This window comes from Simochromis diagramma, unplaced genomic scaffold (genome assembly GCF_900408965.1).
Source record: "Simochromis diagramma unplaced genomic scaffold, fSimDia1.1 OVJJ01000296.1, whole genome shotgun sequence".
Taxonomy (NCBI): domain Eukaryota; kingdom Metazoa; phylum Chordata; class Actinopteri; order Cichliformes; family Cichlidae; genus Simochromis; species Simochromis diagramma.
The window spans coordinates 1,511,154-1,526,888 of NW_024387004.1; the positions used below are offsets into that span (position 1 = coordinate 1,511,154).

Genomic DNA, 15,735 nt, shown 5'->3' on the forward strand with positions numbered 1-15,735 from the left:
CAGCTGCAGCTTTAAAAATCAGTCATCAGGATCTGTAATAGTTTTCAAACATCTGCCTGAACATCTGTGCTCACTGATTTCTGATCAGATTATTGATTATCAGACGCCCCCCCCCCCCACACACTCGCATGTTGCTCACCTGCTGTTGGCAGTTGCTGTAGTGGTAGGTTGCGTTGCTGTGAGTGAAATCGTAGCTCTGTCACTGGTTGCTCTTCTTGAAGTTGCTCTCTGTCTCCCAAGCTGAAGCAACGTGTTGATGCTCACATGTCAACTGGATAAACTCCAGGTTGCTGGAGTTGCTGCTGCTGCAGATGTTGTAGGTTTTAGTTGCTGCAGTCCCTGCTGAAGACAGAAGGTTTAAGCAACATGTTGGCGTAGGATCAGTTGCTGTTTGCTGCAGAAACAAATCAGGACGTGTTTAATTCTGCACAGTTGCCGTCAGTTTGTTGCTGCTGTCTCCGGTTGCTCTCGTGTAGTTGCTCTGCAGTCAGACTATAGGGCGATGTTGCCGCTGCCCTGCAGTAGGCGATGCTGTTGCTGCTGTCTGTTGCTGTGATGTCACTGCGGTAGTTGCCGTCATCAGCCTCATTGACAGTCCGTAGCCGTTTCGCGCCTCCGGCTCACGCGGCAGCGGGATGCTAACATGCTAACGTGCTAACCCGTCCCGGTGTGTCGGTTGCTGTTGTCGCTCCGTCGGTTACCGGAGCTGTTTTCTGTCGGTGACTCACCGTCTCGCCTCCGTATCGCGGCGGCGCGCGTCCGGCGGCGCGGTCACGGTTACCATGGAAACCGTTCAGCAGCGGAATGACGGGAAACTGGACGAGACGAACAGGATCGATCTACTGATCGATAATCTGATCGCAGGTTCATTTACCTGTCACACATTTCAGCCTTCACAGGCTCAGCGTGGATTGGACGGATGACACGCCGGTGATTTTAAATATTAAACACCAAAATAAACCAATCAGAGAGCAGAAACTTCAGGATTGCCCAATCAAAAGTAAATACAGACCAATCCAATACAACTTTATTTATAAAGCACCCAGCACAGCACCAAAATGCTGTACAGTAAATAAGTTAAGAACAATAGAATTAAACAAAACAGGAAAAAAACACACATAATACATACAATTAAAATTTAAAAAGCCTTTTTAAACAGCATAGAATCAACTAATAAAAACTAATATAAATAAACAAAACAAAACATTTCACAAGGTGTCAAAGGTTAGGGTGAAGAGATGGGTTTTCAGAAGTGACTTAAAGACAGAGAGAAGAAGCCTGTCTAATCTGTAAAGGCAGTATAAGAGCCGCTACAGTAAGTACCAGGCCAGTATGTTTAAGGCAGCTGATGTGGTGGAGAGCAGTGAGGCATGAGATCCATGCTGTCGGGACAGGACTCATACTGTGTTTCTGTCCTGTAAGTTCATGTATGCACTGAACATAAAACATATCTAATAAACAAACTGACACTTTAACTGAAGAGGATAAATTGAACCTTGCTAAATTACAAGATAAATTAGATCGTTTATACTCAGACAAAGCAAAAGGAGCCTTTATCAGATCAAGATCTAAATGGCTTGAAGAAGGTGAGCGTAATTCCCATTATTTCTTCAGTTTAGAAAAGAAACACTCAAGCATAAACAATATTAGCAAAATAATGATAAATGGGGTTATAACAGAGGATTACAGATTAATCTCTAAACACTCTAAAAACTTAGTTGGTTTAGGAATAACATTATTTTAGTCAACCAATTATTTGATTCAAATGGTACGCTTTTCTCCTATGAAGAATTTTGTTTAATTTAGCTATAAATCGTCATGATTATACAAAAGTATTTGGCTCAATACCATCAGGGGTTTGTATGCTGTTTAAGAATCAACCTAATATCACTTCATTCCACAGGCCGTTGGCATCTCCCATACAAACTTTTGTTGGCAAGATTTGCTTTTCTAAGCAAACTAAAGACAACAATAAATCTATCAGATCTTTATTTCAGAGTAGCATAACCACGCTGCCATATGTCATTTTTTTCTGGAACTGGCTGTCAGATGGTATTATGTGGAACAAAGTTTGGAGACTCCCTAATCAGTTTTTAATTACCAACAAAATTAAAGATATTTCTTATAAATTAATACACAGAATTTATCCTTCTAAAGATTTTCTTCAAAGCAAATTCAAATTAGACATTGATACAAGCTGTAGCTTTTGTAAAACTTCCAAGGAATATACGATACATCTTTTTTGGTTTTGTAACCGTGTGCAAGATTTTTGGCAGAATTTGTGTTTTTATCTCAGAAAATATATTTAAAGGATTTGTACTGTTTTGGAAATATGTTTTATTTGGTCTACACAAAAACCAAAGACAATTCAACTTTGATAACAGATATATGATTAACTTGTTAATTTTAATGGCTAAATTTCATATTCACAAGTCCACATGTTTAGGAAGACATCCCTCTTTTTATGTATTCTCCTTTGAACTTGAACAGTATCTTAATTCAATTAAGAACTCCACTAACCCAAAAGCTATAAAAACTATTGGTGTTTGTGAAAAAATCAAGATCTTTCAATCACTTTATTCTTTGGCTTGATCAGTTACTTTCCCCCTAACATATTTATATTGTAGGTTCTGAAAATTGTTCTTTTATTTGTTTGTCTATGGTGTGCAATTTTTTTTGTAAGTACAACACCATTAATATGGTACTGTGTAATTCTATTTTGTATTGTACTGAGGTTTAAATCATCATTTATTTATTTATTTATTTATTTATTTATTTATTTATATATATATAGCACTTTGGTCTAAAACACAGGTGTGTTTTTAAAGTGCTGTACAATACTAATATGCACATAGTAATAAAACCAGACAGCAATAAAAAAAAAAAAAAAAAAAAGGTTTAAATAAAGTTTTGAATGGAAAAAAAAAAAGAACATAAAACATGTCTGTGGGCACTGATTTATTTACATCATTTAGCACATTTAAAACTACAGCAGCCGAGCTGAGTGCCTTAGATCTCATAAATCAGGACGCACTGCTCTCCTTACATCAGTGCTGGCCCTGGGTTCACCTGGTATCAGACGGGTACCAAAATTTGCAGTAGTAAAATCATTTAGCTGATCTCAGACCAGCAGCCAGCTGTTTGGTGATTCAGTATCAAAGTGAAGCTGCTTCGCTGACTGCAGAAGATTTCTTTATTTTAATGACGTCAGAAAGCACGTACATGCAAACGATCCGTGAGCGGTGAACGTGAAACTTTATTTGAACTTGTTAACGTTAATTAACGTGATTAACAATTTCAGTCTTCGCGCAGGAACTTTTTGTTCCTCGCACAGGGGGAATCTTTTCGGCGTTGCCACAGTTTCCGGTCGGCTGTGCGTCATTTCCTGTAGTTCCTGTTAAAGGCGGCCTGGCGGGATCTCCGCGGGTCAGAATTTTTTAATCCGGTGTGAATCAGAGCCATCGGAATCGCAAACATGGTGAGTACCGTTTCCGGCGATGGTTCGGGTCCCTGTCGCTGCGGACAGCGCGGTATCGTTTCAGTTACCGCTCATTTAAGGGTTTACAGCGGGGAGAGGGAACGTCGCACAGACGTCAGGGAGGCGGGGGGGTGTTATTGATCAGACCCGGCTCTATCATCAATGCCGAGTTCGAGTGCACCTCGGGGCGTAACCGAGACCTGGGGTTCCGGGGGCAGAGTCCGGATTTTACCGGGACACTCTTCTGGTCTCCGTGCCGGTAGGCCTGATCTTCCCGAGCTGCTGGAGTGGCGCACACGATGAGCGAACTCGGTGGCAAACAGAGAGGCTAACGGCTAACAGGGTCGAGCTAACTTTATTGAAATAACTATATTTAACTTGTGCTACAGACAGGTCAGAGTGGTGCACTTTTATTGGGAAAGGGGCTTGCAGCATTGGGTGGCTGTAGTTTAGGAACAAAGCAGGGCATGGGAAGGTTGCTGGTTCGATCCCTGCTGCTCCAGTCCAGCTCCATGAATAAAAACTATCTCTGAATCGAGGAGGGGGCCTAAGGTTACATCTTTGGCCATCTTACAATGCTGTGATTGCAGCCATTCCCCAACTCTCTGTGAATGGTACTCATGGCCATTGATCAGTGGTCTTTGATCAGTGGGTTTTGGTTAGTAGTTGTTGATCAATGGTCATGAGAATTTGCATAATTATGATTAAGGAACTGAGCTCCCAGCCCATTGTTCCTTCAGTGGGCTGGTTTCAGTCATGCAAATGTCCTGTTTATAAGATTGAAACCTGCAGTCAGCTGAGACTGAAGAAGTCACTTGGATGAGTGATGAAACGTTTCTCCCACAAAACGCTACGTCCAGATGAACAGAATCAACTTTTGGAGACTCCATGAATAAAGTATTATCAATCAGCCTGCAGGTTAGATGGAAGACACTATCTAGAGTTCTACTGTTTTATTGATATGTGCTGACCCTTTATTATGAAAGCACCTGTGTGCTCTAACACCTTATCGACCCGTGCTGACACAGGTTACAGGTGAATTATTCTTCAGTTCTGCATTGTAACTTAAGCCATAACCTGATGTGCACCTCCTGAGAAATGTAACTACACATTGGGTTGGCATAAACTTGGCGTGGAAGGTTGCGGTGTAGGAATAAAAGGAGTGTACAGTAACATCAGTTAGAACGTAGCATTCCCACAGAAGTTGAGCTTCAGTTTACTGTAGTCTCTGTTAGTTCAGCAGGGTTTTATTCTGAACCGGTGGGACAGTGACCACTTTCCTTCCTGTCCCGGTCACAGTTTGAGCTTTGTTTCTCTGTCATTGTCTTAGGAGCTTAGAAAGAAAAGCGTCTGGACTTCTTTAAGTTGCTTGAAGACGTTTCACCTCTCATCCGAGAAGCTTCTTCAGTTCTAGAGTCAAATGGTGGAGAGTCCCAGATTTAAACCCCGTGGGAGTTTCCCCCCCAAAGAGGGACTAATAATAAAAATAATGTACACTTTTTATTGAGCCCCGTGGGGAAATTCCATTGTGAAACCTGGCCCCACCTTATCATGTGATTTCCTGAGGTCAGATGGCCCAGGATGTGAGTGGGCGTTAAGGCGTCTGGGAAGGGATCTCAAAACTGGATTATAGATGGCAGACAGTTTGTGTCGTAAACCACCGCCTCTGTTCAAAGATGGTCGCTCACAGTGGACACAGATGCTTCTTTCACTCCTCTTTCAAACCATCTGTCCTCTCTGTCCAAAATGTGAACATTGGCATCTTCGAAAGAGTGACCTTTGACCTTTAGATGCAGATGGACAGCTGAGTCTTGTCCTGTGGAGGTGGCTCTTCTGTGTTGTGCCATGCGCTTGTGAAGTGGCTGTTTGGTAGGGCTGCACGATTTTGCATAAAATGAGAATCACGATTTTTTTTTTTTTTTTTTTTTTTTTTTTTTGGCTTAGAATTGAGATCACGATTCTCTCACGATTTTCTTTTCCAGTATAAATATTTATTGCACTTATTAACTGCACATCAACTTCGTAACAGTTGAGACTGAACATAAAAACAATAAATAAACCTAAAAACAACAAATGTCTCACGTTTTGTTGTTGCTGCAAAATGTTGTACTGCTTGAAATTCCGTCTCCACCGTTGCTCGACGCTGCGTGTATAGAGCAGGTAGTGCAACAATAGAAAAACAGTTGCGGGACGGCACTGTGTAGCATTTGTCTAGGGTGTTGATCATTTTCCTAAATCCCTCGTTTTGCACAGTGTTGATGGGAGCCATATCTTTGGTCAGGTGATAAGTGATAGCCTCTGTAATGTCTTTGAGTTCGACGTGTATAGGGAAGCGCTGTATAAGGTTCCCGTTATTGGTGTTTGGGTGGTTGACCGGAACGGATTTTCTCCTGTCACTTTCTCGTCATCCCTGACGTGCTCTCCGTTGCAGTGTTGCCAACTCCTCAGTAAGGAAAATCGCTATTGGCTGTCCTAAAAGTCGCTAGAAGTCGCTAAATGACGTCATCGCCTAATTTGCATAATTGGTCATGCTAATGTAATTGTAACCTACGTTGTTGGAGAGAGAAATAACATCGTGGAAGAGACATAAAGTGAGTAAAAAACGTCCTAAATGCATTTAGAGTTTATTTAGAACTACAAATTAAATTTCTTTTAGCAATTATTGGTTTTTTAATGTCACAATTCCAACCCTGCTCCTTTACCCGGGCTTGGACCGGCAAGTGACCCAAAATAGGCGCTCTGGTGGTGTGTGTGTGTGTGTGTGTGTGTGTGTGTGTGTGTGTGTGTGTGTGTGTGTGTGTGTGTGTGGTTTTAAACCTTGCGATCCACAAAACAGCATAGGAGTAAAAGAAGAACTGACTGCGTTACAGCACCTGCTGCTTGTTAAGAGTAAAAGCGATACGCGTTTTCACGTCTTTTTTTTAAAGGGTAAAGGGTCTGAAAACTCTCTAAATATAGCGACAAAGTCGCTAAGTTGGCAACACTGCTCTGTTGTTTTTTCCCTGCTAATTTTAGCATCACACGGCACAGCTTCTGTATCACATGGTATAAGGCTCCGCCCTTGTCATTTGTTGAGCAGGAAGAGTGAGCGCTTGTTTTCATGCAGAGTACGTCCCGGATCAAAATGCGGTACAGTCGTCGTCGTTTTTAAATCGTTGTCATTTGGAAATGAGATCGCACATAAGTATGAATCGAGATCGCGATTTTCTAATGATTAATCGTGCAGCCCTACTGTTTGGTCTCTCCAATGTAGAGGTCTGGGCATTCCTCGCTGCACTGTACAGCAAACACCACATTGTTAAGTTTGTGTTTTGGAGTTTTGTCTTTGGGACGAACCACTTTGAGTCTGAGTGTGTTTCTGGGTCTGAAATACACCGGGATGTCGTGCTTGGAGAAAACTCCTGAGTTTCTCTGATACACTGCTTCTTTCGCTTTTCTTTCCAAGCTCCTTAGACTACGATGACCTGAATGGCTGAGAACCTTCACAGACATATTTCTGTCATCAAAGGAAGTTGTTCTGTTAGGTCAGTCTTGTGGAGGTCCCCTCAGCTGCAGTTGCCTTGTAATGCCTTGTGCCTTGCTCTCATTGGCTGGTTTGGTCGCTCACCTCAAAGCTGTGAAGTTCAACTTGGGACCGCCCACTTTGTTTTTGTTTCTGGCTGAATGCCATTGGGCGTCTCATCACTGAAGCACGTTGCCCTTGAGGTGAAGACACCTAACCTCTGATATGCTGATGGGGAGCCCCTGGTTTCTGACCCCTTACCTGTCTTAGCTCTGAGAACTGGAGACTTTCCTGAGGAGTCTAAAAGAAGATGTTGATGATGGAATTGGCGTGTCTCTTTGATTGGTCAGATGCTGATGATATTGATGTTTTTGATGAGGGTATTGATAATGTAATGTGGTGGCTCCAATGGTCAGTCATGATGATGATGTAACACAGCCCCTCTTTCTGATTGGTCAGACGGTGGGGAAGAGCTCAAAGATGCTGCAGCACATCGACTTCAGGATGAGGTGCATCCTGCAGGATGGGCGGATCTTCATCGGCACCTTCAAGGCCTTCGACAAACACATGAACCTCATCCTGTGTGACTGCGATGAGTTCAGGAAGATCAAGTAAGTGATCTGGCTCTGCCTATACACTGGATTAAGGGGTGGAGCTACAGGTGTTAAAAGTCACACAGAGAAAACCAATCGAACCAGAGGCTGCATGTCACTAGCCAGGGTTAACTCTGGGTTTTATAAGGTGTCTTCCACAGACAGCGATCCCCGTGAGTGTAATCTGATACAGTCACATAAGTGTCTGAGCTGAAGCAGCAGAAACTGGTGATTTTTGGCACAGAGCGGGAAAATAAACATTTCAATTACAGAGAATGATTTGTCTGAGCGTGCTCAGTGCTGTTGTTTGTTTCTAAGGTGATGGTTGCACATCAGAGCGGGGTAGCTTTAAACTGTATCCATGGAAACATTAACGCTTCCTGTCCCACATCTTGATAGAGACAGAGTGCACACACCTGAACACCTTTTCAACCAATCGCATTCATTCACCCTGATCTGATTTCATCTTTGCAACTGAACGACACAGGGGTGTCCAAATTCATGGGCTGCATCCTTCTGAGGACGTCACAGCGACGCGACGTTTTTTGAAGGATGGGTCGGGTGTGTCCTTTGTGGCCCACCATATCCCAGAATTCATAGCGTGGCCCAGCCAATTGCAGTTTCCAACAATGGCGACCGCTACTAAGTTTTAATTTTACTCTTATTACTCTTTCTGGGTCACAAAATAAACTTTGAAGATATTTTCAGGCGAGAAAGTAGCTGTGTAAAATCAAATATCTGCTCTGTTTATCAAGACATCACATATTTGCAAAACTGCTCCAACGTTTTCGGAGACGTCTGCTACCCACCAGCTCGATGTGCCAGGCAAACTCCCGGCACATCGTTTTCAGATCACAGCCGTCTTTCGCTACTCAGGTCAAACATGATATATAAGTCACTTGGATAACTTGTTTTATTTGTTCCTGAGTAAATCCGTTTGGCTGAGATCAAAGTTATTAGATTTTAAATAAAACTTTAATAATCCCCCCGGTGGGTTCCTCCGGGGTTTTCACACAGCTGAATAAACATCAAACAGAAAACTGATTAAACAGACGTGTGAGACGGTTGAGAGTTTACTCCAGTGTCCTGTTATATTTCAGAAAGCAAGGAGCAGACGGCCGAGGTTATTAAACTCCTCTGAGTCAGCAGTGACGCTAATGTGAAGGCTAGACCGCTCCATTTCACAGCCTCGCACTTCCGGCATACCCAACCTTCTGAGGACCCGGCCCACGTAGACCGCGAAGGCCGGGTCCTCAGGAGGATGCAGCCCATGAATTTGTAACCACACCGTGACTAATTTCTGGGTGTTTTTCAGGCCAAAGAACTCGAAGCAGCCGGAGCGTGAGGAGAAACGTGTTCTGGGTCTGGTGCTGCTGAGGGGGGAGAACCTGGTCTCCATGACAGTGGAGGGCCCGCCCCCTAAGGATGTGAGTGGCCCCTGCGGGAGGAGCTTCGTGAAACTGTGTTTGTTTGTGTTGAATTAATTCTGACCTCTGACCCCTCTCCTACAGACGGGGATCGCTCGTGTCCCATTGGCAGGCGTGGCAGGAGGGCCAGGCGTGGGGCGGGCAGCAGGTCGCGGCGTTCCCGCTGGTGCTCCGATGCCTCAGGCACCAGCTGGCCTTGCGGGGCCGGTCAGAGGTGTGGGCGGACCATCGCAGCAGGTAAATATGGTGATGCCAGCTGGTCTCAGTGTGTGTGTGTGTCTGAGCACGCTCAGTGATGACAGTTTCCTGTGTTTGGGCAGGTGATGACGCCGCAGGGTCGAGGGACGGTTGCCGCCGCAGCAGCAGGCGCCAGCATCGCTGGGGCGCCGACCCAGTACCCACCTGGGCGAGGAGCCCCGCCCCCCATGGGCAGAGGAGCCCCACCTCCAGGTCAGTGATGTCACTGTAAGACAACTTGGCAACAAGACCAAGTTTGATGTGATGTTTCTTTAAAAACAAATAAAATCCCAAGAAGCTACAGGTGAGGCACCAGGTGCGTTCAGATTCCTCAGTCATGTGACCTGCAGTCTCCTCATGGTGCTGCAGTGGTTCCTTTGTCACCTGTAGAGAAGGAGACCCTGGACCTGTAGTTTGTAGCGCTGACCATCAGAATGTGACCTGCATAAACAAAATCACAGCAGAAGGAGAAATCAGTGGGAGGAGTCAGATGTGGGTTCGTTAGTCCGTACTCTAGGTTTCGTAGTTTAAACATGGCGGGCATACAGCGTCAAGCTGAGGAGTCTCTGTTGGTGCGGTCGTTGCTCCTCTCCTTTTCTTCACCTGGAGACTGAGTGATCACCTGCCCAGGTGTGAGGCTTCTGCTCTGTGGCCCTCTGTGAGCACAAGGGGAGGAGCCTCTTAAACAAAGCGCTGCTCAGTGATCATGTGATCAGTGATCATCCTCTTCATTATCAAGAATCAGTTTACTCTCTTACAGGGTCAGCTGTTCCCTGATGATTGGTCCATTTTAATCTCTCCCCCCTCTCTGCAGGTATGATGGGACCGCCCCCTGGCATGCGACCACCGATGGGTCCTCCAATGGGCATGCCACCTGGTCCGGGTCGCGGCGCTCCAATGGGTATGCCCCCCCCAGGCATGAGGCCTCCTCCGCCGGGCATGAGAGGTAAGATTTCACTCTGGAAACACCCAATTGGATCACATCGTGGTATTTATCAGACCAATGTGACTTGTGCTCTGCTCTTTCAGGACCACCTCCTCCTGGGATGAGACCTCCCCCACGGCCCTGAAGAGGCTCCACCCCTTCACACACACCTGTTGTATAGATTTTTTTTTTCAACTTCTGGTTTGTGTTTTTTTTAAATAAAGTTTTTCAGTGTGATTCCACTTAGTTTGTGTAGTTTGTATGGTTATCACTTCAAGAAGCCAATCAGAGCCTAGGGGGTGTCAGCAGAAGGCGGAGCCTGTGGCGTCTGAGTGCATTGCAATCATCCCTTTTGCTCAGGAAGGGTTCTCACTGAGAGACGTGCTCCAAAGTATCTGCATGGCGGCGATAATCAGCTGTTCCAAACACTAAGGAAAGGAGCTTCAGTGCTTCCTTTAGATCAGCGGTGGGCAACTCCAGGCCCTGAGGGCCGGTGTCCCTGCAGGTTTTAGATGTGTCCTTGAACCAACACAGCTGATTTAAATGCTAAATTAGCTCCTCAACATGTCCTGAAGTTCTCCAGAGGCCTGGTAATGAACTAATCATGGGATTCAGGTGTGTTGACCCAGGGTGAGATCTAAAACCTGCAGGACACCGGCCCTCGGGGCCTGGAATTGCCCACCCCTGCTTTAGATGAAAGTATTAATTCGGTCTCCAAAGTCAGTCCATGGCTGTGTCCCAATCCAGCGACCGCACACTTCGAGTACGCATTTTGAGACCTATTACGTCACAGCGACGACGGCTATTTGTACTCCAAATGCGCCGTCCATTTCCCCAAATTTGAAGTGTGGTCCGGTGTATACTTCCTGGTCCCATATATCCCACGATTCATAGCTGGGTGTGGATAATTTAGCCGAAAAATACGGCAGAAGCGGAGCGGCCGAAGAGTGAACTTTCAAAAGTAAGTACCAAACGGACTTTAACGTGTGTTTGAACGAGCTGACGGTTCACTCGTTAAGCTGAAAGAAAGAAAGATGCTTTAATCACAGGAGTCACACATGTGTCCACTGCACCATCTGGGACTCTTCTTGTTCAGCACTAGTAATAACACAAACACTAAATCCTGCTTCTCTGGTGCTGTTGTGTAGCAGTGTGTACACCTGAGACTGTCACCTGTCTGTCTGTCCTGCACTCTCTCTCTGTTTCTTTCTCTCTGATTGTGGAATAAAAGTATGAACATGTGTTTATAAGTTACACTTGTGTCTGAATCCTGCAGCTTATCACACATTTGATTTCCATGTGTGACAACTGCAAGTGTCCAGAGTGAGGACAGACTGAGGGAGCCACTGCTGCACATCATCTGTGAGGCTTTGCACCCCTGATGATCCACCAGGACAAACTCAGCAGTGTGTGAGGAAGAGGAGGAGGAAGAGCCAGCAGCAGCTGACAGATGGAGAGAATAGACAGACTGTTCCCTGTTTGTGAAGGACTGCTAGGAAAGTTTAACATAACTGTCTGTGCTGAATCAGTCTTATTAGGTAATGTTCAAATAATGTTATCATCCCAGTGTTTTCAGTGTGGGAGAAAGTACTCAGGGCCTTCAAGCTACACACTATGAAAGGCAGCAACAAGTTTAATGTTCAGAAACCTAAAGTATGTATCAGCAGCAGAATGGAGCTAAAAATACATGTTGGTTTCAGTTCTATGAAGCTTTGAGTATTTTGGATCAGTAGCTGCTGTGTTTGTTGCATCATATTGCTGTAACTGTTTATATGCTTTATATATTCTGAGCTAAGTTGATCTATAGTGTTACATCATATTCTATAAGGATGCTATGTGTTTGTTTACTTTCTGCCCAGTTTGACCCATTTAGCAGAAGTCAGCCTGTTTAAGGCTCTGATATCTATTCTGTGTGACTTACAGCAGTTATGACATGGTCTGATTTTCTCACCCAATAAAGGAATATTTCATATATCAGTCTACCCTTCATTCTATCAGACACAGTTATCACAGCTCGTACATTTGCTTTTTACACATATATGTAAGCATTGAGACAAATTTAGTAATGACAACATATTAAACGAACAATATGTCTCATATATAATACATCTATATATACACTGTCACAGATACTCGTCTTTGAGTGAAGATTTAAGGTGATAGGAAATATAAATAACTGCAACTTGAATCTTTGACCCAGAGTTCAAGCTCTGCTGTAATAACTAATAATAATCTGACAATACTATAATATTGGCCATATTATATTTACATTACCACAGTGAGATGACTTTAGTCGCATGAACAACATCAGCTAATTGTTATTTACTAGCTAATCTTAAACGACTGTTCAGCACAGGAATGAAGCCCAACAACCATGTTTTTACTGTGGCCTCAGCCTCAACTAATCAAAGTGAGGTCATAAAAATGAATGAACAACAAAACACTTTTCTCCTTCATTTCTATCACACAAAGCTGTATGAAACGTTTCTCGCGGTTAGTATCATAGTTGCTAGTCAACCTGAGCAGCGCGACGAAGGCCTGTTTCACAAGCCTCTCACTTCCGCACTTCTCGTACTTCCTAGCACGCGCCATACGTAGTGCACGAACTGCGCGTACTCCACAGCGTGCGGTCGCTGGATTGGGACACAGCCTGTGTGACTGACTGTTGGAGGCTGAATAATCTGCATCTCATTATACTTGGTTCAACTGAACAATGGTCAATGTTCAAGGACTGATTACTGGTTAAGATCTAACAGTTTGATGAATGACATCTCCAGGTGTGAAGTTTCAGCCTCTTACTGACCACTGTTTGATTTCCTTGTCCATCTCATTAACTGAAGAGAGACATCGATCTCTTACTTGGAAATTTTATAACAGCCTTCTGCATAATGACAACTTCTGTATTGAAGTGAAAAATCTAATGGTGGAAATAGACCAACTGGATTTGTCACAAGTGAGCAAATAGGAATGGTTCAAAGTCCAAGTGAAACAGACGGCAGTTCAAATGAGCAAATGTGCCAATAAACAGAAAAGACAGGAGCAACAAACCATTATTGAGGGCATTAACAAGCTGTGCTGGAAACAGGATTCATCACTGGATGAACAATTACAACTAAATAATTTTCAATCCCAATGTGACAAACTGTTGTTAGAGAAAACCAACGGCGCCTATGTTCGTTCAAGAGCTGGATGGATGGAGGAGGGAGAGAAAAACTTTTCCTACGTCTTTAATTTAGAGAAACACTGAAAAGAAGAGTCAATCACTGGATATTGAGGAGATTTGACTGAGGACCAAGACAAAGTAAATGAAGAAACATTACAATTCTGCAGCAACCTTTATAAGTCCAACTATTCAGCGGCGAATGGTACTGTGTTTCCTGAGAGTCTTAGAGGCTTTATTGGAACATTGGACGAAAGTGTGAAGGATCATATGAAGGGTAAACTTGCAACAGAAGCGCTGGACAAGGCAGTCGAACAAATACCCAAATCAGCAGGAACTGATGGGCTAACGGTGGAATTTTACTCCTTTTTCTGGGATCACATTAGATCATTGCTCTACAGTGCTTATTTACAATGTACCTCATCAACTAATCTGTCACCCACATGCTGACTCCATGTGGTGTCGTATTCTCAGATCTTCATTCAAGGAATTACGAGGGATTGATTTTTTATTAGGATGTGACTGAGATCAGTACAATTCCTGTTAAACTACCTAGTTTCCATAAACAGATTCTTTACGCCTGGAAAATGATTTTTGCACAACTTCTCTCCCCACATGTTGAGAATGTGGAACAATAGACTTAAACCACTAACAGAAAGTTATTATTGATCAGAAACTGGTTTGAGCGGCATCTTGTTTGTAACTGACTTGTTGGACTCTAATGGTGCTTTATTGGATTTTGTATCTTTTCTGAAGAGAAACAATTTAGACTGCCCACTAAAACATTACAGAAAGGCTTGTCACGCTATCCCATTAGCTCTGAAGCAGCTAATATGCAACACATTGTTATATTCTGACGTCAAACCAGCGCTGCCAAGTTTAAAAATGGGAAACTGTAATTTAAATGATAGCAAATGTAACAATAAGTTTATTAGTGTGAACTTCAAATCAATTCCTTTCCATGAGTTTGACTTGGGTAGACGTCTGCAGGCCTTCACGGGCATCAGTCACTCATGGAAAAAGCGTTTTCGGAATTTGTTAAGTGGCCTGTTCCCCCAAAAGTTAAACAAACCCATTTTAAGGTAATTAATAATATATACCCAGTATCTGAGGAGGTTTACATTTGAGGTGGACCTGTGCTCTTTTTCTGATCCTGTATCAGCTGTTTTTTGGTCAGCTGGAGAGAGTTTAGATGGAAAATTATCACCAGATTCTACAGAACAGCAGAACCGCTCAGATGGGCCCAACACATGTTCATGCTGGAGCAACTGTGGGACACACTCTGCCAACCATACCCATATATTTGGGTTCTGCCCTAAACTGGAGGCAGTTTTCAAAGTAAATATTCCATGACGTCCTAGTGTTGGGAAGGAGTCCAGAACTTACTGACTGCAAAGCCAAAACTCAGCAGCTAAATAAAGTACTCACTGCAGCCCTAAAAACCAGAACTATCAGGTGGTTAAAACCAGAACCTCCCACATGTAACATCTGGATCCAGAAAGTGTGTGGTGCCTATCTGATGGAACACATTACATACTCAGACTACAGAGACCTGTTTTTGAGAAACGGGGGACCCATGCTGCCTTTGTTAATACAGTGAAGAGCGCCACCTAGTGTTGGGAGCTCTCTTTCTCGGCACACACACACATTTATTTATGGATGGCACAGGGAACGGGGAGACCGGAGGACTGCCTCATATGAGGCCAAAGAGTGCTTATGTATCTATGTATGTATGCTTGCCTTCTTTAACATGCTGTAGCTGGACACTGGCCCTGTGCGAGCGAGCGTCTGCTTGTACATGTGGGCACAGTTGTATGGAGGAAGTGTGGGATCCATCACTGCTCATTAAAAATAAATAAAAATGGAGTTAAAGAAAAAGAACTGCACAGCTGGTTATCACTGAAAGTCAATGACATCCCACAGTTTAATATATTTGATGTTACCTTCTATACGGATCATTTACATCCACGTATCTCTGCTGTGACTAACATTAGGTAAATACCATATACATTGTAGCAAGTGGAGAAATAGTAAACCGTCCGTCACATGGTTCATTAGTGACTTTAGACATCATGTGACTAAAGAAACTGAAATCAGACGATGTGTTTGTCATCTGTTACTGTTTCCATCTTTGCCTCCAGTGTTTGTTTGTTTATCCTGTGCTCCCTTTTTCTTATTCTGCACTTTTTTTTTTGGACAACTTTATTTATGATTTTCCAATGTGAGAAAAGTACAGAAAAATATAACTCGAATTGCGATTACAAACACTGCCATTGTGAAACCGGTTGTGCCACGCAGTGGCAAACAAGTTGGATGCAGGAAAATGTATAATCTATGGGCACAAACAAAAAATACTACCATGTGAACAAGGCAAAAAAACCCCACCAAAACCCCACCAAAAAACAAAACAAAC

At 43.6% G+C, this 15,735-nt stretch overlaps 1 protein-coding gene across 1 annotated transcript; it reads left to right on the forward strand.

The window, feature by feature from the left end:
• Nucleotides 1-3,342: 3,342 nt before the first annotated feature.
• snrpb (small nuclear ribonucleoprotein polypeptides B and B1) lies at nt 3,343-10,404 on the forward strand. The gene is made up of 7 exons (XM_040040924.1): nt 3,343-3,478; nt 7,440-7,591; nt 8,889-9,000; nt 9,085-9,237; nt 9,321-9,450; nt 10,052-10,183; nt 10,267-10,404. The coding sequence occupies exons 1-7, from the start codon at nt 3,476-3,478 to the stop codon at nt 10,305-10,307; spliced, it is 723 nt and encodes a 240-aa protein (XP_039896858.1). The 5' UTR covers nt 3,343-3,475; the 3' UTR covers nt 10,308-10,404.
• The last annotated feature ends 5,331 nt before the right edge of the window (nt 10,405-15,735 follow it).

Excerpts from the sequence above, each read along its gene's own strand:
- snrpb (XM_040040924.1), top strand. Across the intron at positions 7,592-8,888 it reads GATGAGTTCAGGAAGATCAA|GCCAAAGAACTCGAAGCAGC; the intron begins GTAAGTGATCTG and ends GGTGTTTTTCAG. Across the intron at positions 9,238-9,320 it reads TGGGCGGACCATCGCAGCAG|GTGATGACGCCGCAGGGTCG; the intron begins GTAAATATGGTG and ends GTGTTTGGGCAG.